Source organism: Heterodontus francisci, chromosome 26 (genome assembly GCF_036365525.1).
Source record: "Heterodontus francisci isolate sHetFra1 chromosome 26, sHetFra1.hap1, whole genome shotgun sequence".
NCBI lineage: Eukaryota > Metazoa > Chordata > Chondrichthyes > Heterodontiformes > Heterodontidae > Heterodontus > Heterodontus francisci.
This window is the reverse complement of record NC_090396.1, coordinates 61,730,541-61,757,602: the sequence shown is the minus strand read 5'-3', so window position 1 is coordinate 61,757,602 and position 27,062 is coordinate 61,730,541. Positions and strand designations below refer to the sequence as shown.

The window sequence follows — 27,062 nt, the reverse complement described above, 5'->3', positions numbered from 1 at the left end:
TTTCACCCTGAATAAGCAGGTGATGATGTACTCAACCAAAACCATCTTAGATGCCAATGGTCTTACTGGCTACAGTTTAAAGATACACAAACTCACCCTGACCTGAAGAACTGGTCTTTCACTTGTGCAAATGATGATGGCTGTCTTTAGGTCTAGGTTGAACACAAATCTGAAAAAATACTGCTTTTTCCCAGAATGTTCTTCCCTAGTGTTAAATAAGATGAAAGATTGCTGAGACTTACCATGGAAAGACAGTTGTAAATGTAATTATCACAGTGCTCATTTTGATGACTCAATGGCAAGCCACCAAATATGTTGGTACTATTTCTAGCCTCAATGTGCATTATATAATCAATTAACTATCTGGAGCGGCTATTGCTTATGATATGAACAAAATTGGTCTCAGAGACGTGCTTATTTTTGACTTAGCTGGTGATACTTTTGATGTCGCTATTTTGACCACTCAAGATGATATTTTTGCAGTAACGTTGAAGGCTAGTGGCATCCATCTTGATGGTTATTACTTGGACAACCACAAAGGCAACTGTTTAATTGCAGAATTGAAAGGGAAATACAGGATAAGGCTGACAGCAAGTGCTGTTGCTCTGCCCACAACCCTGTCATCCAAGTGGAGGTTAATATTAAGATTGACTCTCTCGATGAGGATATTGGTTTCCATATCTCCACCAGGAGGGTAAGATTTGAAGAACTTAATGGTGTATTTTGTGGTACATTTGACCCTGCAGAGAAATCCTTACCAGATGCCAAACTTGACAAAATGCAAATCTATGACACTGTTGTTTGGTGGATCCCTCATCTTTCTAAAATCCAGTAGTTGCTCCAGGATTTCTTTATTGGAAGATATCTAAAGATAAAAATCCATCATATGAGGATTCATATGAGGCAACTGTCTGATGACAGGGCAGATAATGTGCAGGATCTACTGCCGATGTATATCACGCCATTCTTGGGAATTGAGATTGCCAGTGGTGTTTGACTACACTAATCAAATGTAACACGACCAGTCCAACAAAGCAAACTTGGATCTTTACTGCCTGCTCTGACAACCACCTGGTCTGCTGCTTCAGGTTGAAAAGGCAAGGGCATGGATGACAATTTGCTGAGTAAGTTTGAGCTGACTGAAATTCTACTTCCTCTATGGGATGTGCCTCAAAATGAAATACCTTTTGATATTAGTGCCAATGTGTTGTGGAGAAGAACATTAGGAAAGGAAAGATCACCATTCCAAATGACAAACGTGTCTTCAGTAATGTTGAATGTTCAGTTGAAGTTATAGTCCAGGAGGCTGAAAAATTTGAGTGTAACGATGACCATCGACGGAAAGATGACTCTTAAAATACTTGCAATCCCATGCCTTCAACATGGTGGCCATTAAGGGAAAACTTGAAGATGATAATGTATCAAAAAAAGCTTGGACGAATGTAATAGTGATCAGCAGGTGAGACAAGAACCAGACCACTTTAAAGAAAGAACATGAGCTGCAACAGATGACATTTGTAACCCTATCATCAAACAATTGTACCGAGGGCTGGGGCAGCTTTTCTGATGCTGCTCCCTGTGCCGGTACCAGCGGTTCAGGAGCTCTATTCGCGCGATCGGTATAGTGGATGTATTATAGTCAGCAGGAATATGGCAAAGTAACCTGTTTGCAGTCAGTGGGTCAACCATCTGTCCCGTGCCTGAGGCAAAAACCTCAAGGATCTTACTTTATTTTGATAAAAGCAAAATACTGCGGATGCTGGAAATCTGAAACAAAAACAAGAAATGCTGGAATCACTCAGCAGGTCTGGCAGCATCTGTGGAAAGAGAAGCAGAGTTAACGTTTCGGGTCAGTGACCCTTCTTCAGAACTGACAAATATTAGAAAAGTCACAGATTATAAGCAAGTGAGGTGGGGGTGGGGCAAGAGATAACAAAGGAGAAGGTGCAGATTGGACCAGGCCACATAGCTGACCAAAAGGTCACGGAGCAAAGGCAAACAATATGTTAATGGTGTGTTGAAAGACAAAGCATTAGTACAGATTAGGTGTAAATACACTGATTATTGAACAGCAGCAAGTGCAAACCTGAAGAAAAAAACCCTGAAACAAACAGTGGGTAAGCAAACTGAACAAACTAAGATGAAATGAAATAAATGCAAAAAAAAAGGATTGTAAAAAATGTAAAAAAGGATGTAAAAAAAAAAGAGAAAGAAAAGAAAAAAGGAAGAAAAACTAACTAAAAATGAAAGTAAAATGGGGGGCTGTCATGCTCTGAAATTATTGAACTCAATGTTCAGTCCGGCAGGCTGAAGTGTGCCTAATCGGTAGATGAGATGCTGTTCCTCGAGCTTGCGTTGATGTTCACTGGAACACTGCAGCAATCCCAGGACAGAGATGTGAGCATGAGAGCAGGGGGGAGTGTTGAAATGGCAAGCAACCGGAAGCTCAGGGTCCTGCTTGCGGCATTTTTAGTTAGTTTTTCTTCCTTTTTTCTTTTCTTTCTCTTTTTTTTTTACATCCTTTTTTACATTTTTTACAATCTTTTTTTTTGCATTTATTTCATTTCATCTTAGTTTGTTCAGTTTGCTTACCCACTGTTTGTTTCAGGGTTTTTTTCTTCAGGTTTGCACTTGCTGCTGTTCAATAATCAGTGTATTTACACCTAATCTGTACTAATGCTTTGTCTTTCAACACATCATTAACATATTGTTTGCCTTTGCTCCGTGACCTTTTGGTCAGCTATGTGGCCTGGTCCAATCTGCACCTTCTCCTTTGTTATCTCTTGCCCCACCCCCACCTCACTTGTTTATAATCTGTGACTTTTCTAATATTTGTCAGTTCCGAAGAAGGGTCACTGACCCGAAACGTTAACTCTGCTTCTCTTTCCACAGATGCTGCCAGACCTGCTGAGTGATTCCAGCATTTCTTACTTTATTTTGAACTGGTTGCCAAAGCCTTGGAAATTGAACTTGACACTGTAAAGAGTAATAATTATAATGCAAGAGTCCAAATACCTGTGGATGAAACTCATATGACCGAGGGTGGGGACGAAGGGGATATTACATCCAACTGCAGCTGTACAATTCCCCCCCCCCCCCCCACCTTTAAAGTAAGTGTTGCTTTGTTTCCCATCTCGTTATATCTTCCGTAACTGCGATTAGAAAAACGACCAGTCAGATGGTTGAGGATGGTTGTGCGAGCACAGATAGGAAAATGCAGAAAGGGGAGGACTCAACACAACAAAGTGATCTCGCCTGACATAGTGAGCGATATTTGTAATAAGATGACTCCTGGAACAGTCTGCGTGACCGCTGGGTTAACAGGACTCTTAAGTTTTGTGTTTCTGGCGGTAGCGATTGGCACAGATTATTGGTATATCATCGACGTTTCAAACTCCAGATATAACTATGGAGAGGATTGGGAAGATTTAAACTCCCATTCTGGGCTCTGGAGAATTTGCGAAGGTAGGGAAATCGACAGAGTCCAGCGATTCTTCATCAAGCTGGCAGTTAGGTTATTTCATAGAGATTGCAGCTGATGAAACATTGTGAATGATAAACTATTGAACATTTTCTATAGGTTAATCCTGGTTTTGACTCTATCGTAATCAGTTATAGCGACATTTGTTAGACTCTGTGTGTCGCCGCAAACGACAATCTCATCCGGATTTCGACTGTTTTTTATTTTCTAGAATTTGGACAGGTACAGTATACTGTTTGCCAGTGTTGGTTTTCCCTTAAACCTTCTCATCAGTTTCCTTATATGGTGCCGCACTTTCTCATTGCTATTGGAGCTGACCTTTCATGCCATTTTCCTCGTGTACTTGTAATGCAATCGATGCTATTGATACAAGGGAAGAAAAATAGTCAGTAGTCTCCAGAAATTAGTGTGGGTTTCAGCTGGTATTCCGGGGTAGTAACACCGTCTAAATTCAGATATTGAAATTCAAACGCTGTTCAACATTATTTCTTTTTTACATCAAAATTACCTTTTCTAGAGGATGAACACAACTCTTTTTTACAACAGCAATCGCAACAACAGTCTAAAATATTTCTAAAAATAAAAGTAAATACATTTCAAGATAAAGCCAGCACTGTGTTAATCTCGAACTTCATTTTGAGAATGAGAGTTCTGTCATAATCACTGACAGATAATGGGGAACGGCTCTGCCAGTTTCAACAAAGCGCAAATGACCATCTGTAAGGCGCAGGAGACTGGGCACCTGTTTTGTTGAGCTGGTTTAGATACACCCAAGACATTACTGTAAGAACTGTGAAGGCATTGACCTTTGCCCAATACTGCGCCCCTCACAGAGCGCACGAATGCTGCTGCAATAATTCTCCTGTTTTTTTTTAACACAGGCGACATATTGTCACCGCTGTGAGAGGGAAAAAAAGCACGAATTCCCCCCCACCCCCCAGCCACATGGGAACAAGCAATAAAACAACTAGAATGCATTTGCTGGTAAAGTTTTGGGTCATTAGCCACTGCTGAATAGCAGCTGGACTCCATTGAAACAACAAGGCTTAGCATAACGGTGCGGTGTAGACCAGGAAAACGACTAGCATTGCAGATCTGGACAGCAATCTGAGCTGGATTCCAGTTAATCCCTACACGCCCTCCTATTGCCAGTATGTTTATGGTTCTGATACATCTGTAGCAAAATAGAAGATAATATAACTGGTTTGGATTGATGTGTAATGAACACAGCCTCCCCCACCCTCAGTAACATTCTCAGATTGGGAGTAGATCTGACTGGAGCACATAAAGCACTATCAGGTCCAGCTCTTGTCAAAACTGTGCATTATTCCAGGATCATCCTGGAATGCAAAGATAACCTCTGGCTTCTTTTCTCTACTGCAAACCATTTTCTTAACCCTTCTCCTCGTCTCCTCCACCCTCATCTCTAACAATATGTATGAGGTGCTCACGGACTTATTTATCACTGAGATTGAGGCCTCTGTTGCTTCCTTCTCCAAGCCTAAAGGGCCAAATTTCTCTAGATTCCCTAATCCCCAAGTCCTGACCTTGTATCTTTCTCTATTTTCTCTCCTATCTCTCCTCAGGCCTTCTCCAAGTACATCTTGTCCATAAGACCAATTTTCTGCTCCTGCGACCGCATTCCCACTAAACTGCTGACCACCCCAGTTTTCCTTGCTGGCTTCCATGTTAGCTGACATTGTTTTCTCAGATACTGTCCCTTTTTCTTTCAAATCTGCCGCCATCACCTGTCTCCTTACAAAAAAAAAACACTTGATCCCTCTGTTCTTGCAAACTGCCACCCTATCTTCAGACTTCCTTTCCTCTCCAAAGTCCTTGAAAGTGCTGTTGCCTCCCAAATCAGTGCCTATCTTTCCTGAAATCCATGTTTGAATCCCTCAAACCAGGTGTCCACCACTGCCACAGTACTGTAACACCAGCAATATGTTGTTCTTATATAGCACCCTTTAACATTGTGAAACATCCCAAGGTACTTCACAGGAGCAATATCAAACAAACTTTGACATGGAGTCACATAAGGAGATATAAGGGCACGTGATCAAAACCTTGATTAAAGAAGTAAGTTTTAAGGTGCATTTTACAGGAAGAGTGGAAGAGGTGATTAGTTGAAGCGTCAGCCACTGAAATGCCATACAACCTGTTTAATGAGTGTTAGCACCAATTTAATTATAAATCAGAGCCTTAACAATCCTACAGGTGGCTGTTCCCAGCACGCATTTAACTCCTTTAGCAAAATGGCATCTTGCAGTAAAGATGGACTAAACTGGGGTTGCAGCTCAAGACCCCTTTGGCCACTTTGGAGGCTATATAGTGCTTAAATTATCCAGGGAAAATGGTACCCTCAATTGTACCTTCTGAAACTGAAATCTTCAGTCATGTTACAAAGAAAGAAACTAGGCATCCAAGCGCTGAAGTAAATCCAAAGTTCATCACTTTTCCTGATTTCATGTAGCACAGAATGGTTCTGGGAGCAGTCAGAGGTGATTATTGAAGACCCAGTCTATGTTCTTGTAGTCTCACTGTAAGTATGTTAGAGCAAAAATACATCTTACCTTTTTACTTTCTAATCCCGCCTGTGATGGTCTTGGCTGTTATCTGAATCTGGAATTCATTGAATTAAGGTATTAGTGATATTAGAGTTCACTGAGGGCAGCTCCCTGATGTTCTTCTAATCCATGCCTTCATACTCCTGCAGGCATTGCTGGTTACGTAGTGCTTTTGGAAGGTTTTTTTAAAGGTAATAATAACCTTACTCAGATGGTACTGCACTGTTCTGTCTGTAATCTTCCATGGGTTTATCCTTGGTCTCCTCCTATTTCTCATCTATATATTGCTTCTTGGCAACATCCCCTGAACACGATGATATCAGGTTCCACATGTACACTGATGATACCCAGCTCAACCTCAGCACCACCTCGATTAACCTCTCCATTGCCTCTGTGTTGTCAGACTGCTTGTCCAACAGATAATGAAGCACTCCATGCCCACATGCAGTAAGATCTGGACGACATCCAAGCTTAGCCTGAAATGTGGCAAATAACATTCATGCCACATAAGTTCACGGCAGTGACAGTCTCCAATAACAGAGGGTCTAACCACCTTCCCTTGATATTCAATGGCATTACCATCATCAAATCCCCCACCATCAATAACCTAGGGGTCACCATTGACCAGCAGCTTAACTGGATCAGCCACATAAATATTGTGACTACAATAGCAGTAAAGAAGCTGGGTATACTGTGGTCACCAACTCACCACCTGGCTCTGCAAAGACTTTCCACCACCTATCGGGCACAAGTCAGGAGTGTGATGGAACACTCTCCACATGCCTGGATGAGTGCAGCTCCAACAATACTTATGAAGCTTGACACCATCTAGGACAAAACAGCCTGCTTGATTAACCCATCCACCACCTTAAACTTTCATTCCCTTCACCATCATCACAAAGTGGCTGCAATGTATACCATCTACAAGATGCACTGCAGCTACTCACCAAGCTTCCTTCGACAGCACCTTTCAATAACTCAACCTTAATCACCTAGAACATGGGTTTGCAACCTGTGGCTCTGAAACTGCAAGCAGCTCTTAAACATCTCATTTGCGGCTCCCAATTTTTCTAGTTGGTTCGCATTATCATGCAAAAAGACTAAAAAATTAAGTCAAGAAAAGTAAGAGCCATCCCTCCATCTTCAGGTTAAAAGTGGTGATGTTCGCTGATGATTGTATGATGTTCAGTACCATTCGCAACTCCTCAGATAATGAAGCAGTCCGTGTCCGTATGCAGTAAGACCTGGACAACAATCAGGCTTTGGCTGATAAGTGGCAAGTAACATTCGTGCCACACAAGTCCCAGGCAATGACCATCTCAAACAAGAGAGAATCTAACCATCTCGCCTTGACATTCAACAGCATTACCATCACTGAATCCCCAACTATCAACATCCTAGGGGCTACCATTGACCAGAAACTGAACTGGAGTAGCCATATAAATACTGTGGCTACAAGAGCAGGTCAGAGGCTAGGAATCCTGAGGCGAGTAACTCACCTCCTGACTCCCAAAGTCTGTCCACCAGCTACAAGGCCCAAGTCAGGAGTGTGATGAAATACTCTCCACTTACCTGGATGGGTGCAGCTCCAACAACACTCAAGAAGCTCAACACCATAGAGGTCAAAACAGCCCACTTGATTGGCACCCCATCCACAAACATTCACTCCTTCCACCACCCTGCATAGTGGCAGCAGTGTGTACCATCTACAAGATGCACTGCAGCTACACACCAAGGGTCCTTCGACAGCACCTTCCAATCCCCCGACCTCTACCATCTAGAAGGGCAAGGGCAGCAGATGTATGGGAACACCACCACCTGCAAGTTTCCCTCCAAGCCACACCATCCTGACTTGGAACTGTATCGCCATTCCTTCACTGTCGCTGGGTCAAAGTCCTGGAAATCCCTTCCTAACAGCACTGTGGATGCACCAACACCCCATAGCCTGTAGTGGTTCAAGAAGGCAGCTCACTACCACCTTCTCCAGGGCAATTAAGGATGGGCAATAAATGCTGTCCTAGCCAGCGATGCCCACATCCCAAGAATGAATAAATAAAAAAAAACTATTGGGAATCCCAGGATGAAAATTCAGCATTTCTAAACCAAATACATGGCAAATTGCCGTGTGTCTCTAGTAGAATGCATAATTTGCACATATAATAAATAAAATACATCGATTGAATTTATGTATCAATAGAACATTAAAAAAAATTAAAATAGACCTAACTGAATTATCGCATTTTTGGATTTTTTTTTGCAATTTAAAAATTTTTTTCTTTGCACCTTCAGTATATGCATGTTCAAGTTTTATGCATCAATTTGCATGAAATATGTATAAGCATGTTCAAAAAGAAATGCAGAAATGGTGAACCATATTCATTTAATGGAAAAACAGCACGTTTCCACTTGGAATAAAAAAGTAATAAGAAATTTTCGTATAAAACTGAAGGAATGCTTTTTGTCTTTGTGTTTTTCTGACAGATCTTGTGATGAATGGATTTTTTTACTATAATTTTGTCAATAAAATCATCATTAAAACAAACTTTAATTTAAGATGTGTAGAATTAAGACAATTTTTTGGATATTGATTCTCATGATAAAAAAAGCTTCCAATAGCACATTCAGAACAATTCAGCTATATTAGAAACAATAATGGTCACCATTTTAAAACCTGTTCCTTGAACCAAAGGCATTATCTATAACCATGGTGTAGCTATACCACTCGAATAGGTTTATTTCATGCACGATGATGTTTTTTGTTAAAATAATCACTTTAAGCCATAAAGTGCAGCATAATGATTAACCTTTTATCCCCACAATAAAAACATGGCTCTTACTTTTCTTGATTTTCTTGATTTAAAAATTCTCATCCTCAAGTTCCCTCCATGGATGCACCCTCTCCCGATTTCTGTGACCTCCTACACCTCTGCAATGCTTCAAAAAACTCTGCATTCCTCTAACTCTTGCCTCTTATGCATCACTATCTCCTCTTACCCCATCTCTGGTGGTTGTGCTTTCTCTAGGGGAGGTAGTGGCGTAGTGGTAATGTCACTGGACTAGTAATCTAGAGCCCAGGCTTTGAATCCCACTATGGCAGATGATGAAATTTGAATTCAATTAATAAATCTGGAATTAAAAGCTCGTCTAATGGTGACCATGAAACCATTGTCAATTGTTGTAAAAAACCGGTCTGTTTCACTAATGTCCTTTAGAGAAAGAAACATGCCATCCTTACCTGGTCTGCCCTACATGTGACTCCAGGCCCATGGCAATGTGGTTGACTCTTAAATGCCCTCTGAAATGGCCTAGCAAGCCACTTAGTTCAAGGGCAATTAGGAATGGGCAACAAATGCTGGCCTAGTCAGTGATGTCCACATCCACAAATGAATTTAAAAAATGTCTTGGCTCTAAACTCTGGAATTCCCTTTCTAAACCTTTCCAACATCTGTCTCCTCCTTTAAAATGTTTGGAATTAAGAAATTATTAAAATGCAATCTGAAAATAATACAATTAACTGATGGAGCATCTCCCCATTATGTCGTGAAAAGAGAAGTATAAACCCACACAGCCAGTTTAACATGGCTAACAGAATCCCTGAGTACACAATACATTGATACTGGCTGAATCACACTAGTTGCTTCTACATCCTGCATTTCAAGAGCTGAACCTTAGCTTGTTTAAAGTGATGGCATCAGAATTCATTTTCTTCCATCAAGGAAAGCTAATACAAGGCACAGCTACAGAATCTGATTGAGAGGTAGGTAACCATTAGGGGTCTAATGTAGTCTTTATGCAGTGAGAGTGTGTTAAATCAGACTTAATTGTACCTCCTGTTTTGTAACACATGGTTATTTCCATGCAACCTTACTCACTGCACTTAATTTGAGGCCTGATGTGCTAATACTAATGTAGACACAGCAGCCAATTTAATAACACCTACTGTAAAATTATTAACTCATTTTTGACTAGTACAATTGATAGTCATAAATAGCATATAGCGGGCAAATACAGTTTTAGAGTGAACAAATATGATGAGCAGCAGCAAGATCAAAGCATGAATGGCCAGTTTTACTGATGATGTCTGGTAGATTATAGTCACTGTGTGAGAGAGAATAAGAAAGTCTTGACAGGTGTAAAGGGTATCCAGTAATAAGCAGAGATCCAGTTGTTATTGGAGTTATTTACCACCAGACTCAATGATGTGTTTCATACTCATTATAAGGAAGGATTCCAATTCAAAGAAGGCTGCCAAATATGAGTCAAAGTCATAATTTTCTTTATTTTTAGCAATCTCTAGGTCTGGATAATTACCTTACCTGTCAGCATATGATCTGATTTGAAACTATCTTGTATAACTATATTGTGTTATAAGTTTTGAGTCTACCCTTAGATATTCTCTCGGTTATAGGCACTTCTGTTAGTGGTCTGATCATCTTGTATTCAAAATTGTGCCTGTCTTGCCCAATATCTAATTATACAATAATGTAACCCTGGAGTGTAATAATATGACTGCCAGATGATCTGAATTATATTTTTCACAGATGCTCTGATGTGCACCTCCATAATCTTTTCAACAGCCTTGGTGAGACAAGTCTAGACATGAATTGCTAAGTGAATTTATTTCACAGACAGCAAGTGAACATAGACTAAACACAAGCAAATTCCACTCAATGTCACTTTTCTCTTTGAAAATTTGGAGAAAATAGTAAACCATGTGTCCTATCCATGCATATTGATTTGCTTGTACTTCTAACTGCAAAGCCTGACTGGGGACATTTTTAGCCTCCAGCTCCAGGACACAGTTGCTTTGCGTAAAACCCTCCTACCCATAGAGTGCCTTGTGTCCCCAGCCAAGCGATGGCCGAGAGCCTGAATTCCTCATCATAGTGGTTTGCCAACAGCCCTGCCAATAAGAGTGGCTATGACCCACAACGTTCTCAATATCAATAGGGGCCATCCTGGCTATTGGACCTGGGGTGAGTAAATTGACACTTATTGTATCAGTTGAAAGCAGACCATGAGCTGAAACATTTCAGAAACTGGCTGTCTGGTTTCAGTACACATTTTTGATGTCTGCAATTTTCCCCTTTTTAAACCTATGAGAGATAATTTTGTTCAAAAGAAAACACTTCTGTGAACAAGAAAACATTTGACCAGAAATCGCGGAACATGGCATATGGGCATGGCACGCATTTGCTTTTATTCATGTCAATAGCAAAAAAGGAGGTAAAAGATGTTAGTTATTGTTTAGTGGTTAATTTCATGAACTAGAATAATTTTATCCATAATTAGTGCAAGTATAAGAGAAAAGACACGTAATGTGAATTTTCTATGAACTGAAATAGAGGTGAGTCTCTGATTCGGGATTTGTAGCTGTTGAGGAATTTCACTTTGTAATTTATTATGCCTTGCAATCCATATGTGTTGTACCCTTTTGTGAAGAAAAAGTCAGCGTTCTACAGGCAACAATGTACATTAACTGTTGTTGTTCATGAACCATGAAGCTCCTTCGGAGAATGGCATAAGGGACATCATCAGGCGAGATTCAGTTATGGCTTGGGTGATATTGATTATTTGTAATGATTCAGATGCTCAGGGTATGTGTAATGATGATCACATACATGCATTGTGCCAATGGTGATTACTTGGATCATGTTAAAAGCAATGTTTCACCCTCGCCTATAAACTTAGTACATATTGTTATAGTAACAGCAAGATGATGTAAAATGTCTAAGTGCCAACTATTTTTTTTCCTCACAGAAAGGCAAGAAGACATACAAACATATGAATTAGGAGCAGGAGTAGGCCACTTCGAGCCTGCTCCGCCATTCAATAAGTTCAAGGCTGAACTGATTACTCCACATTTCCACCTACCCCCAATAACCTTCCACCCCTTGCTTATCAAGAATCTATCTACCTCTGCCTTAAAAATATTCAAAGACTCTGCTTCCACCGCATTTTGAGGAAGAGAATACCAAAGACACACGACCCTCTGAGAGAAAAAATTTCTCCTCACCTCTTTCCTAAACGGGTGACCCCTTATTTTTAAACAGTGACCCCTAGTTATAGATTCTCCCACAAGGGGAAATATCCTTTCCATATCCACCCTGTCAAGACCCCTCAGGATCTTATATGTTTCAATCAAGTCGCCTCCTACTCTTCTAAATTCCAGCGGATACAAGCCTAGCCTGTCCAATCTTTCCTTGTAAGACAGCCTGCCCATTCCAGGTATTAGTCCAGTATACCTTCTCTGAACTACCTCCAACGCAGTTATATCCTTCCTAGGAGACTAGTACTGTACACAGTACTCCAGATGTGGTCTCACCAATGCCCTGTATAGCTGAAGCATAACCTCCCTACTTTTATATTCAATTCCCCTCGTGATAGATGATAACATTCTATTCGCTTTCCTAATTACGTACTGTACCTGCATACTAACCTTTTGCGATTCATGCTTTAGAACACCCAGATCCCTCTGCATCTCAGAGCTCTGCAATCTCTCACCATTTAGATAATATCCTTTTTTTTACTTCCTCCCAAAGTGGATAATTTCCCACTTTCCCACATTATACTCCATTTGACAGGTCTTTGCCCACTCACTTAACCTATCTATATCCCTTTGTAGCCCCCTTATGTCCTCTTCACAAGTTACTTTCCTCTAATATCTTTGTGTCATCAGCAAAATTTGCAACCATACCTTTGGTCCCTTCATCTAAGTCATTTATATAAATCGTAAAAAGTTGAGGCCCAAGCACAGATCCCTGTGGCACACCACTCGTTACATCTTGCCAACCAGAAAATTACCTATTTATGCCTACTTTCTGTTTCCTGTTAGCTAGCCAATCTTCTATCCATGCCAATATGTTACCCCCTACACCATGAGCTTTTATATTCTGCAATAACCTTTGATGTGGCACCTTATCAAATGCCTGGATATCTAAGTACAATACATCCATCGGTTCCCCTTTATCACAGCACATGTAACTCCCTCAAAGAACTGCAATAAATAGGTTAAACATGATTTCCCTTTCACAAAACCATGTTAACTCTGCCTGATTTCCATGAATTTTTCTAAATGCCCTGCTATACCGTCTTTAATAATAGCTTCTAATAGTTTCCCTGTAGTTTCCTGCTTTCTGTCTCCTTCCTTTTTTGAATAAAGGAGTTACAGTCACTATTTTCCAATCTAATGGAACCTTTCCCGAATCCACGGAATTTTGGAAAATTATAACTAATGCATCAACTATCTCACTAGCCACTCCTTTTAACACCCTGGGATGAAGTCCATCTGGACCCGGGGACTTGTTAGGCCGCAGCTCCAACAATTTGTTCAGTACCACTTCCCTGGTGATCGTAATTTTCTTGAGTTTCTCCCTCCCTTCTATTTCCAGATGTACAGCTAATACTAGGATGTTACTTATATCCTCAATAGTGAAGACCAATGCAAAATATCTGTTCAGTTCATCTGCCATCTCCTTATTATCCATTATTAATTCTCCAGACTCACTTTCTATAGGACCAATGCTCACTTTGTTAACTCTTTGCTTTTTTAGATATCTATCGAAACTCTTACTATCTGTCTTTATATTTCTAGCTAGCTTTCGCTCCTACTCAAATTTTACCTTCCTTATCAAGCTTTTAGTCATTCCTTGCTGTTTTTATATTCTGTCCAAAGTTCTGATCTGCCTCCCATCTTTGTGCAATTATAGGCTTTTTCTTTAAGTTTGATACTATCTTTAACTGTTTTAGTTAACCACGGATGACAGGTCCCACCCTTGGAATTTTTCTTTCTCGTTGAAATGTATCTATTCTGTGTATTCTGAAATATCCCCTTAAATGTTTGCCACTGCATCTCTATTGACCTATCCCTTAATCTGATTTGCCAGTTCACTTTAGCTAGCTCTGCTTTCATGCCCTCTTAATTGCCCTTATTTAAGTTTAAAATACTAAGTCTTGGACCCACTCTTCTCTTGCTCAAACTGAATGTAAGATTCAATCATATTATGATCGCTGCTACCTAGGGGTGCCTTAACTATGAGGTCATTAATTAAATCTATCTCATTGCACAATACCAGGTCTAGTATAGCCTGCTCTCTCTGGTTGGCTCCAGAATGTATTGTTCCAAGAAATTATCCTGAAAACGTTCTTTGTACTCCTCATCTAGGCTACCTCTGCCCATCTGATTTTTCCAGTCTATATGTAGGTTAAAATCCCCCATAATTATTGCTGTATCTTTCTGACAAGCTGCCATTATTTCTTCCTTTATACCCCATCCTACAGTGTGGTTAATGTTAGGTGGCCTGTACACCACTCCCACAAGTGACTTCTTGCCTTTATGATTTCTCATCTCTACCCAAGCTGATTCTACATCCTGCTCTCCTGAACTTAGGTCATCCCTCTCTATTGCGCTAATACCATCATTAATTAACAGAGCTACCCCTCCACCTTTTCCTAGCTTCCTGACCTTCCTAAAGGCCATGTATCCTTTAATATTCAGATCCCAATCTATGTCGTCCTGCAGCCATGTCTCTGTAATGGCTATCAGATCATACTTATTTATTTCAATTTGTGCTCTCAGTTCATCTGTTTTGTTTCGAATGCTACGTGCATTCAAATACAGAGCCTTTAGTTTTGTCCTTTTATTATTTTTGTAACCTCTAGCCTTATCTGTTGATTTACTCTTAGATTTGTATGCTCTGTCCCTTCCTGTCACAGTCTGTTTATCATTTCCCATATTAATACCTTTCTCTCTTGCCTTGTCTCTACTCCTTGATTTACCAAATCTTCCCAAATTTGATCCCTTGCCCCCACTATTCAGTTTAAAACCCTCTCTACTTCCCTAGTTATGCGGCTTGCTAGAACACCAGCCCCAGCACGCTTCAGGTGTAGACCATCCCAACAGTACAGCCACCACTTTCCCCAGTACTTGCGCCAGTGTCCCACGAACCGGAACCCACTTTTACCACACCAGTCTTTGAGCCACGCATTAATTTCTCTAATCTTATTTGCCCTATGCCAATTTACACATGGCTCAGGTAATAATCCAGAGATTATTACCTTTGAGGTTCTGCTTCTTAATTTGGTGCCTAGTTCCCCATACTGACTATGCAGAAACTCTTTCCTTGTCCTGCCTATGTCATTGGTACCTACATGGACCATGAGGACTGGATCCTCCCCCTCCCATTGTAAGTTCCTCTCTAGCCCTGAGCAGATGTCCCGAACCCTGGCAGTGGGCAGACAACACAGCTGTCTGGACTCTCACTCTTTGCTGCAGAGAACAGTGTCAATCCCCCTAACTATACTGTCCCCTACTACCACTGCATTCCTTTTTTCTCCCTCCACTTGAATGGCTTCCTGTCCAATGGTGCCATGGTCAGGTTGCTCATCCACCCTGCAGCCTCAACTCTCATCCAAACAAGCTGAAAGAACCTCAAACCTGTTGGACAATCACAAAGGCTGAGGCTCCTGCACTCTTGCCCTCTGGGTCTCCTTACCTGCCTCAGCTGCAGCCACACTCTCCTGTCCTTGACCACTGACCAAATCAGAAGACCCTATCCTAAGGGGTGTGACTGCCTCCTGGTACAAATTGTCCAGGTAACTTTCCCCTTCTCTGATGTGTCGCAGTGTCTGCAACTCGGACTTTAGCTCAATGACTCTGAGCCGAAGCTCTTCCAGCCGCAAACACTTACTGCAGATGTGTTTGCCCTGGATCACAACGGCTCCCAGAGCTCCCACATGCTGCAGCTGTGACACATCACCTGTCCTACCATCGTTAATGTATTTTAATTAACTACTTAATTATTTTATTCAATTATTTATTTTATTTTCCTTTTTTAATATATATTTTATTAAGCTTACCACTAGTTCCTTTACTATTTTAAACATTAGGATTAGAATGGACCTTAATCACTGACCAGATACTCACTAAACAGGTAGCTTCTTCCCAAACCAATCACCTACCAGCTTGCCTGTGATGTTTGATGCTATGGTTGATTCAAATTAAATTAAATTAAAATTAAAAGCTTACCTGTATAGTCACCCCAGCAGCTGTCTGTTTCCATGTTCTCCCTGTTGATTGTGATATCACTCTGATGTCATTTTTCGATTTTTTTTCCTGCGCCACTCCCACCGTGCTCCTCTCTCTCTCTCTCCGCTCCCGCCGTGCTCCTCTCTCTCTCTCTCTCTGCTCCCGCCGTGCTCCTCTCTCTCTCTCTCTGCTCCCGCCGTGCTCCTCTCTCTCTCTCCACTCCCGCTGTACTCCTCTCTCTCTCTCTCCGCTCCCGCCATGCTCCTCTCTCTCTCTCTCTCCGCTCCCGCCGTGCTCCTCTCTCTCTCTCCACTCTCGCCCTGCTCCTCTCTCTCTCTCTCTCTATCCACTCTCGCCGTGCTCCTTTCTTTCTCGCTCTGTCTCCGGTCACCGACTCTGGGCTTTTGGCGCGCTTTTTAAACCTCTGCTCCCACCGTGCTCCTCTCTTTCTCGCTCTGTCACTGTCACCGACTCTGGGCTTTTGGTGCACTTTTTAAACCTCCGCCCCCACTGTGCTCCTCTCTTTCTCGCTCTGTCACTGTCTCCGGTCTCCAACTCTGTGCCTTTGGCGCACTTTTTAAACCTCCCCTCCCGCCGTGCTCCTCTCTCTCTCTCTCTCTCTCTCGCTCTGTCTCTGGTCACTAGACTCACTAGATAAATCCAGTCTTTCATTTTTCCTTATATTATCTCTCTCTCTCTTTCTCCCTCCCCTCTCCTCTATTTATGGAATCTTTGATCTTCTCAATGTTTAACTGGAGGAAATTACAGCTCATCCAAGACTGGATGTCAGACAAGCAGCCCAATAGCAAAGAGGCAGTGGAGTGGTTGATAGCAGTGAATCTAGATGTCATCAATGTACATGTGGAAGCTGACCGTATGTCTCCAGGTGATGTTGCCAAGGGGTGTTGAGGAAAAGGTCAAGAAGAGATCCTTGGGGGACTCCAAGCATAACATGTGGAGATGGGAAGAGAAGTTATTTCTTGAAATGATTTGGTTACAATCAGATAGGTGATAGTCTAATCAAGTGAGGGAAGTCCCATGGAGCAGGATAACAGAGGAGATATGGTGTAGTTGACCATGTGAAAGGCTTCAGAGAGATTGAGGAAGCTGAGAAGGGATAGTGCACCACATTCACAGAGGATGTGATTTGTGATTTTGATTAGGGTTGCTTTAGTGCTGTGGTGAGAAGAAAACCTGATTGGAGAAGTTCAAACATGAGGTTGCAAGCAAGATGGGCATGGCTTGGGAGGCAACAACACATTCAAGGTTTTGGAAAGAAACGGGAGATTGTAGGTGAGGCAGTAGTTTCAAGGATAGAGGTGGAGGAGAAGGAGTGGTTTAGCAGATCAACAGCTGCAGAAGAAGGCCAGATCCTCTGGATATCCTCCCTCCTCCTTCAAAGCCCTCTCTGATCAAGGTTTTGGTTACCCTATCTAATATCTCTAATGGATGGCTAAACCAGCTACGCAACATATAAACTCAAGTCTGCGCCTTTTGGAATTGAGGGAGTGAAGATTAGGGCAAAACCAAGCAGAATTACCAGGATGGATGAGAGTATAGGGAAAAGGGCATCAAACATGGAGCGGAGTGATTGTTTGACGACATCAACAGATATAGAAAAATAACCACATGCTTCGCAATTGCCTCCCTAAACCCTGCTGCCTCTTCACCTTTCTCTCCTCCTTTAAGATCCATCTCTTGAACTAAATTTTTAGTCACCCCTCAATAGCTGCTTCTTTAGCTTGCTGTCCATGATTGACTGATTCCATGTCTGTGAATCTGCTTGTGATGTTCCTGTACATTAAAGGCACTATAGAAATGCAACAGTGGGATCCTAACATTAATCTTATTGTTGCTGTTTCATGCAAAGTAGATGGGCAAATTGACATTAGTAAACTCAACTTATAATGTCTAGTTTTTCTATAGAGGATAACATAGAATGGTGATGAGTTAATAGGCTAAAGGTGCACATTCGGCACACATCCTTTTATTGGTACGATGGCGCATTTATATCTCTCATCCGTTGTTTACTCGCAAAAGAATTGTGGCAACAATTCTCATGAACAGCACTATGATAACTGAATTTTATGTATACATTCACGGGATGTGGGTGCTGCCAGCAAGGCCAAAATTTTTGTCCCATATCTACTTGCCCTCGAAAGTGAGGGTGAGTTGCATTCTTGAACCACTGCAGTCTGTGTAGTGAAGGTACGCCCAAAGTGCTGTTAGGGTGGGAGTTCCAGAATTTTGACCCAGTGACAATGAAGGAATGGTAACATATTTCCAAGTCAGGATGGTGTGTCACCTGGAGGGGAACTTGCAGGTGGTGGTGTTCCCATGTACCTGCTGTCTTTGTCCTTCTAGGTGGTAGAGGTCATGGGTTTAGAAGGTGCTGTCGAGGAAACCTTGGCGAGTTGCTGCAGTGCATCTTGTTGATGGTACACACTGCTGCCACAGTGCACCAGCGGTGGAGGGAGTGAATGTTTAACATGGTAGGTGGAGTGCCAATCAAGCAGCTGCTTAGTCCTGGATGGTGTTGAGCTTCTTGAGTGTTGTTAGAGCTGCACTCATCTAAGCAAGTAGAGAGATTTCCATCAGACCATAACTTGTGCCTTGTAGATAGTGGCCAGGCTTTGGGGAATAAGGAAATGAGTCACTCACAGCAGAATATTCAGCCTCTGACCTGTTCTTGTACCACAGTATTTATATGGCCTGTCCAGTTCAATTTCTGGTCACTGTTGATCCACAGGATGTTGGCATGGGATTCAGTCATGGTAATGCCATGGAATGTCAATGGAAGGTGGTTAGACTCTTGCTTGTTGGAGATGTTCATTGTCTGGCAATTATGTGGCACGAATGTTACTTGCCACTTATCAGCCCAAGCCTGAATGTTGTCCAGGTCTTGCTGCATGTGGGCATGAACTGTTTCATTATTTGAGGAGCTGTGAATAGAACTGTAAACTGCACAATCATCAGTGAACATCCCAACCTCTCACTTTATGATGAAGGGAAGGTCATTGCTGAGGCAGCTGAAGATAGTTTGTCCGAAGACACTACCCTGAGGAACACCTCATAGGATGAGATGATTGGCCTCTAACAACCACAACCATCTTCCTTTGTGTCAGGTATGATGTCAGCCAGTGGAGACTTTTCCCCTGATTCCCACTGACTTCAATTTTACCAGGGGTACTTGATGCCACATTCGGTCAAATGCTGCCTTGATGTCAGGGGCAGTCACTCACACTTCATCTCCTGAATTCAGCTCTTTTATCCATGTTTGGATCAAGGCTGTAATGTGGTCTGACTATACTTACATCAAAGGTATTTTCAATAATGTTCCCATATAGAAGTGAAGGATAGAGATAGACCATTAAAACTGTACTTGGTTGAACCCTCAGAGGATGAGACTGGGAAATTAAAACAGGGAACAGGGAAATGACAGATAATTTAAACCAATATTTTGCATCGGTCTTCACAGTGGAGGACACTATAAACATCCCAACAATAATAGATGAGCAAGCTGTAAACGGGAGGGTGGAACTTGTAACAATCTCTATCATGAGGGAAAAGGTGCTGGACAAACTGATGGGACTAAAGGCAGACAAGTCACCAGGACCTGATGGCCTTCATCCAAGGGTCTGAAAAGAAGTGGTTGCAGAGATAGTGGAGGCATTGGCCATATTATACCAAAACTCACTGGATTCCGGTAGGGTACCAGCGAATTGGAAAACCACTAATGTGACACCCCTATTCAAGAAAGGAGGGAGACAGAAAGCAGGAAACTACAGACCAGTTAGCTTAACATCAGTCATTGGGAAAATGCTAGAGTCCATCATTAAGGAAAAAATAGCAGGACATTTAGAAAAACATAATGCAATCAAATAGAGTCAATATGGTTTCATGAAAGGGAAATCATGTTTGACAAATTTGTTTGAGTTTAGTTTAGTTTAGTTTAGTTTAGAGATACAGCACTGAATCAGGCCCTTCGGCCCACCAAGTCTGTGCCGACCATCAACCACCCATTTATACTAATCCTACACTAATTCCATATTCCTACCACATCCCCCACCTGTCCCTATATTTCCCTACCACCTACCTATACTAGGGGCAATTTATAATGGCCAATTAACCTATCAACCTGCAAGTCTTTTGGCTGTGGGAGGAAACCGGAGCACCCGGAGGAAACCCACGCAGACACAGGGAGAACTTGCAAACTCCACACAGGCAGTACCCAGAATTTTCTTTGAGGATATTACAAGTAGAGTGGATAAAGGGGAACCAGTAGATGTAGTGTATTTGTATTTTCAGAAGGCGTTTGATAAGGTGCCATATAAAAGGTTATTGCACAAAATAAGATCTCAGGGTATTGGGGATAATCTGTTGGCATGGATTGAGGACTGGCTAACACACAAAAGGCAGAGAGTTGGGATCAATGAGTCTTTTTCAGGTTGGAAAGCCATAACTAGTCGGGTGCCACAAGGATCAGTCCTAGGGCCTCAACTATTTACTATCTATATTAATGACTTAGAGGAAGGGACAGAGTGTAGTGTATCCAAATTTGCTGACGATACAAAAATAGGCGGGAAGGCATGTTGTGATGAGGACACAAAGAATGTGCAAAGGGATATAGATAGGTTAAGTGAGTGGGCAAAAACTTGGCAGATGGTGTTCAATGTGGGAAAGTGTGAGGTAATCCACTTTGGTAGGAAGAATAAAAAGGCAGATTATTATTTAGATGGAGAAAGACTACAAAATACTGCAGTACAGAGGGATCTGGGTGTTCTTGTGCATGAAACACAAAAGCTTAGCATATAGGTGCAGCAAGTAATTAGGAAGGCAAATGGAATTTTGGCCTTTGTTGCTGGGGGTTTAGATTTAAAATAGGGAAGTCTTGTTACAACTGTACAGGATGTTGGTGAGACCACGCCTGGAGTACTGCGTACAGTTTTGGTCCACGTATTTAAAGAAGGATATACTAGCATTGGAGGCAGTTCAGAAAAGGTTTACTAGACTGATTCCTGGGATGAAAGGGTTGTTTTATCAAGAACGGCTAAACAGCTTAGGCCTTTATTCATTGGAGTTTAGAAGAATGAGAGGTGATCTTATAGAAACATATAAGATTTTAAGGGGACTTGACAGGGTAGATGTTGAGAAGATGTTTCCACTAGTGGGGGAATCTCGAACTAGGGGACATAATTACAGAATAAGGGGGCACACATTTAAAACTGAGATGCGAAGGAATTTCTTCTCTCAGAGGGTGGTGAATCTCTGGAACTCTCTGCCTCAGCGATGTGGAGGCTAGATCACTAAATGTATTTAAGGAGGAGGTGGATAGATTTTTGAAATCTCGAGGAGTTGAGGGTTAGGCAGAGCAGGCCCGAAAGAGGAGTTGAAGCCTGGGACAGATCAGCCATGATCTTATTGAATGGCGGGACAGGTTTGAGGGGCTGAATGGCCTACTCCTGCTCCTATTTCTTATGTTCTTATGAATCAGTTGATGCGTAAGGCGGAGAGCGAAATTTATCTGGCACTCAAAAGATTTCAATGACGCACACGAAGTTGATTTCATTTACTTGTATATTATGTCTACCTTTTAGTCCTGTGAAGTAGAAAATAGCATTGATCTTGAAAATGTATTACTGGACTGTACTGTGTCTTAACGTTTCATTGGTACATGCTGTTGCTACCGAATGTGCTATTTATAAAATTCTCTTCATTTATTAGTTTCTTACACGCCAATCATCTGCATTTGACATGGATGCTCAAGATTTTGAGGATGTTGTCTTCATTTACCACTGAACTCGATGACCCCTGCCCATTGCTTTGGGGCTCTGAGTATGGGCACTCCTTGCTGTAAGTAATTGATGCTGGTGATGCACACTGTGGACAGGAGTTCTTGTGAAACTGGGAATTCCAACCCAGTATGCAGAGGTTTCAATCACTGCAGGAGCACCAGTGGATACAAGCTGCAGGCAGTGCTGGGAGAGAAGGGCATGCAGCTAAAGCAGTGTTGTTCAACATACGGCCCATGTGCCAGTATCTGGCCCACCAAAGGTTTCCATCCAACCCGTGGATGTAAACTGTACCGTGGCCAATCCTCATCCTCATCAGGGGTCCATGACTAGAGATGAGAAATTTCCCTTTGTCTTCTTCTTGCAGACCAGCTTTTAAAAAAAATTGCACTGAGTTTCACAGCTGATAGATCCTGACATCGGGAACAGCAGTTTCTGAACTTCGGACAGATTCGGGGTTTTTTAAAAGCCCACTGGAAAACCCCGAATCTGTCCGAAGTTCAGAAACTGCTGTTCCCGATGTCAGGGTCTGTCAGCTGTGAAACTGACTTGACATTTAAAAAAAAACTGATCAACCATCTGCTGAGTGTTCCCACTCTCTGCAACTGTCAGAGAGAGAGAAAGGGGGATAGAGTGGGGGTGGGGGGGGGGTGGGGAGCAGAGAGAGAGAGGGGGCAGACAGAGAGAGAGAAAAAGAGGGCAGAGAGAGAGAAAGGGGGTAGGACAGAAAGAGAGAAGAGGCAGAGAGAAAGAGGGAGGACAGAGGGGGAGAGAGAGAGGGAGAGAGAGAGAGAGAGATGGGGGACAGAGAGAGAAAGAAAGAAAAGGGGGACAGAGAGAGAGAGGGGAGGCAGAGAGAGAGAAAAAGGGGGAGAGAAGGTGGGACAGAAAGAGAGAGAGGGGGCAGAGAGGCGGACAGAGAGAGAAAGAAGGGGGACAGCGAGAGAGAGGGGGAGGACAGAGAGAAAGGGAGAGAGAATGACAGAATGACATTTATGTAGGATACTCCGTATCCCTCCAGCAAGTGTGTGGGCAAACATTGATTACTTGTGTGAGCAAAAAAAAGCCAGGTATCTCACTAAATCAGTGCCCAACATAGTGACCAGAAAGTAAGTCAATAAATTAATCTTCTCATTTAAAGCTTCTTCACAAAAATGCACCTTTGTTGTTGTTTTGATTAATAGCAAGATAAATTTTAATGCATTTATCTTTCTGAAATTGTCTCATCGGCCCCGCTATGTAAGACAAAAATTGTAATGTGGCCCCCCCCCCACGTGAAATGTTGGTTAACCCTGAGCTAAAGGGACCATTCTTCGGGGTTGGAGAGAGGAAGACAATTTGAGAGAAGTGTTGTTGGTGGGGGACGTAGAGGGGAACAGTGGTTAGGTTGGGGGAAAAGCTGCACACAGTGGCAGGGGTGGGGGCGGGGTGAGGGTGGAGAAATTGGGAACAGAGGTTTGGGAGAGTGGGAAGCCTGGAGCAGTAGTATTTGTGGAGGATAGTTTCAGCACTAACTGACGGGTGGGAAAGTAGGAAAATGTAGCAACATTAATGGGTGGGGGAGGGGGTTGTTGATTAGAAGGAGAATTCCAGCATTATTAGCGGGATGATATAAAAGAGAATTCCAACATTTATGGGGGAGGGTGATAGAAGAATTCTAACATTAATTGGGGGAGGGTGACAAGGGCGAATGTGTCAGCATCAATGGAACTTGACAAGATGACAAAAACCTAAAAAATATTAAGGGAAAAAAAGAAAGTCAATAAATGACCTGGATACTGAAATTTACAGTATTAACTAAGGGCCTCAGCAGCTTATAAGTAGATATAGTTATCCAGATTTTCTATGTTTTTCTTCCCTTTTTTAATTCATTCTTGGGATATAGGTTATTGCTAGCAAAGCCGGCATTTATTGCCCATACCTAATTGCCCTTGAGCAAGTGATGGTGAGCCACATTCTTGAACTGCTGCAGTCTCTGTGATGGAGGTACTTACACAGCAAATTCCAATATTTTGACCCAGCGACGACAAAGCAACAGGAATGTATGTCCAAGTCGGGATGGTGAGTGACTTGAAGGGAATTTGGATAGTGTTTCCATGCGCCTGTTACCCTTGTCCTTCTAGGTAGGAGTCGCAAGAGCTGCTGTCAAGGAAGCCTTGGTGAGTTGCTGCAGTGCAGCCACTGTGTGCTGGTAGTGAAGGGAGTGAAGGTTTAAGGTGGTGGATGTGGAGCTGATCAAGTGGGTTGCTTTATCCTGAATGATGGCAAGCTTTCTGAGTATTGTTGGAGCTGCACTCATCCAGGCAATTAGAGAGTATTTCATCACATTCCTGATTTGTGCCTTGTAGGTGGTGGAAAGGCTTTGGGAAGTTAGGAAGTAAGTTACTTATCACGGAATACCCAGCCTCTGACTGTAATATTACTTATTCCTTTGGTATGTGAACTATTGTCAGATTCACAGAACTCCAAGTAATATCCAAAGAAAACATAAGTTTTTAGTATAACTTAACTAGAACATATATATATATTATTTAAATGGAGAGAGATTGCAGACCTCTGAGGTGCAGAGGGATCTGGGTGTCCTAGTACATGAAATACAAAAGGTTAGTATGCAGGTACAGCAAGTGATTAAGAAGGCAAATGCAATGCTGTCATTTATTGCAAGGGGATGGAATATAAAAGTATAGATGTTTTGCTACAGTTGTACAGGGCATTGGTGAGACCAGATGTACTGTGTACAGTTTTGGTCTCCTTACTTAAGAAAGGATATTGTTACGACCAGGTGAGCAACATCTAGAGGTCTTTTGCTGTTTTTACCTGGTCTTACTGTAACAGGGTTTTATTTTTAAACACACTGTGTTTTGCTTCCCTTTTTGTAAATCCTTGTTCACAGTTTCCAATTATCAGGCAAATAACTGAGCACAAACAGGCTTTCTTTGGTTTAAAGCAGAAAGAGGAAATTTATTAAAACCTTAAAACTTTAAACTCAAACTTTAATACGGTGCACGCCTATGGATATACGACTCACTCACGCTAGCATGCACATGCAATATAAACATGCAAAATAGGGACAGACAAGAGCAGAAGAAAAGATAAGTAGAACAGTTTGAGGCAATATCTTGTTACTGTTTCTCAAGCTCACTGTAGTCCTTGATTGAAGTTATAGTCTGCATTTTGTTGGGGCCCAGCAATCTTCTTAAAACTTTGTTCACTTAGCAAACCTTTCTCTCTTTGAGTTTCACGTGTCTTCAATGGTTTCAGTTCCCTGAGAGATGAGTAGGCAGACAGGTAGAAGAGGAGATGTTCTCAGTCCCAGGAGAAGGTCTTTACTTCATAAGCACACGGCTAGGTCAGCCTTTGTTGGGAGTTTCAAATTCAAAAAGCTCCCAGGGTGCTTAGCAGGTTAGTCATGTGACTAGCTCCTTATATGGAACAGTCTCTTCAACATCCTTTGTTGGAAGTTCAAATCCAAAAGCTCTAGCCAGCTAGACATGTGACTAGAACTGGTTTGACCACTTCTGTGTATTGGAGAAGTTGCTGAGTCTCCATTGTTTTAACATTCTCTGGTACTATGTAAATGTCCTTCCAGTCTGGGTTTGCAATTTTTAAGTTTTAATGTTCATGTGGCGAAATAACGTGTGCCTCAGTCTTGGCAGGTAGGGGGTTTGCCTGACAATATAATTGCATTGGAAGCAGTTCAGAGAAGGTTAACTCGATTGATTCCTGGGATGAGAGGGTTATCTTATGAGGAAAGGTTGGACAGGTTGGGTCTGTATTTATTGGAGTTTAGAAGAATGAGAGGTGATCTTACTGAATTAGTGGTATTGTCACTGGACTAGTAACCCAGAGACCCAGGGTATTGCTCTGGGGATATGGATTCAAATCCCAATACAGCAGAAGGTGGAATTTGAAATCAAGTAATAAATCTGGAATTAAAAGGCTAGTCTAATGATGGCCATGAAACCATTGTCGATTGTTGTAAAAACCCATCTGGTTCACTAAATTCCTTTAGGAAAGGAAATCTGCTGTCCTTACCTGGTCTGGCCTACATGTGACTCCAGACCCACAGCAATGTGGTTGACACTTACATGCCCTCTGAAATGGCCTAGCAAGCCACTCAGTTGTATCTAACCTCTATGAAGTCAATAAAAAAGAATGAAACCGGACGGACCACCTGGCATCGACTAGGCACCGGAAACAGCAACAGCAAACCCAGCCCTGTCGACCCTGCAAAGTCCTCCTTACTAACATCTGGGGGCTTGTGCCAAAGTTGGGAGAGCTGCCCCACAGACTAGTCAAGCAACAGCCTGACATAGTCATACTCACGGAATCATACCTTACAGACAATGTCCCAGACACTGCCATCACCATCCCCGGGTATGTCCTGTTCCACCGGCAGGACAGACCCACCAGAGGTGGCGGCACAGTGGTATACAGTAGGGAGGGAGTTGCCCTGGGAGTGCTCAATATCGACTCTGGACCCTATGAAGTCTCATGGCATCAGATCAAACATGGACAAGGAAACCTCCTGCTGATTACCACCTACCGCCCTCCCTCAGCTGATGAGTCAATACTCCTCCATGTTGAACACCACTTGGAGGAAGCACTGAAGGTGGCGAGGGCACAAGATGTACTCTGGGTGGGGGATTTCAATGTCCATAACCAAGAGTGGCTCTGTAGCACCACTACTGACCGAGCTGGCCGAGTCCTAAAGGGCATATCTGCTAGACTGGGTATGCAGCAGGTGGTGAGGGAACCAACAAGAGGGGAAAACATACTTGACCTCGTCCTCACCAATCTGCCTGCTGCAGATGCATCTGTCCATGACAGTATTGGTAGGAGTGACCACTGCACAGTCCTTGTGGAGACGAAGTCCCGCCTACATATTGAGGCTACCCTCCATCGTGTTGTGTGGCACTACCACCATGCTAAATAGGATAGATTTCGAACAGATCTAGCAATGCAAAACTGGGCATTCATGAGGCGCTGTGGGCCATCAGCAGCAGCAGAATTGTACTCAACCACAATCTGTAACCTCATGGCTCAGCATATCCCCCACTCTACCATTACCATCAAGCCAGGAGACCAACCCTGGTTCAATGAAGAGTGCAGGAGGCCATGCCAGGAGCACCACCAGACATACCTCAAAATGAGGTGTCAACCTTGTGAAGCTACAACACAGGACTATCTGCATG

At 42.4% G+C, this 27,062-nt stretch overlaps 1 protein-coding gene and 1 pseudogene across 1 annotated transcript in view; both read left to right on the top strand.

Moving 5' to 3' along the window:
* The first annotated feature begins 136 nt into the window (after positions 1-136).
* Positions 137-1,463, top strand: LOC137384510 (heat shock cognate 70 kDa protein-like; annotated as a pseudogene).
* A 1,821-nt stretch (positions 1,464-3,284) lies between these two features.
* Positions 3,285-27,062, top strand: part of tmem235b (transmembrane protein 235b) — a 110,102-nt gene continuing 86,324 nt past the window's right edge. Inside the window, exon 1 of the mRNA XM_068058366.1 lies at positions 3,285-3,465. Within this exon, the coding sequence (XP_067914467.1) occupies positions 3,285-3,465 (181 nt within the window). The remainder of the gene's footprint in view (positions 3,466-27,062) is intronic.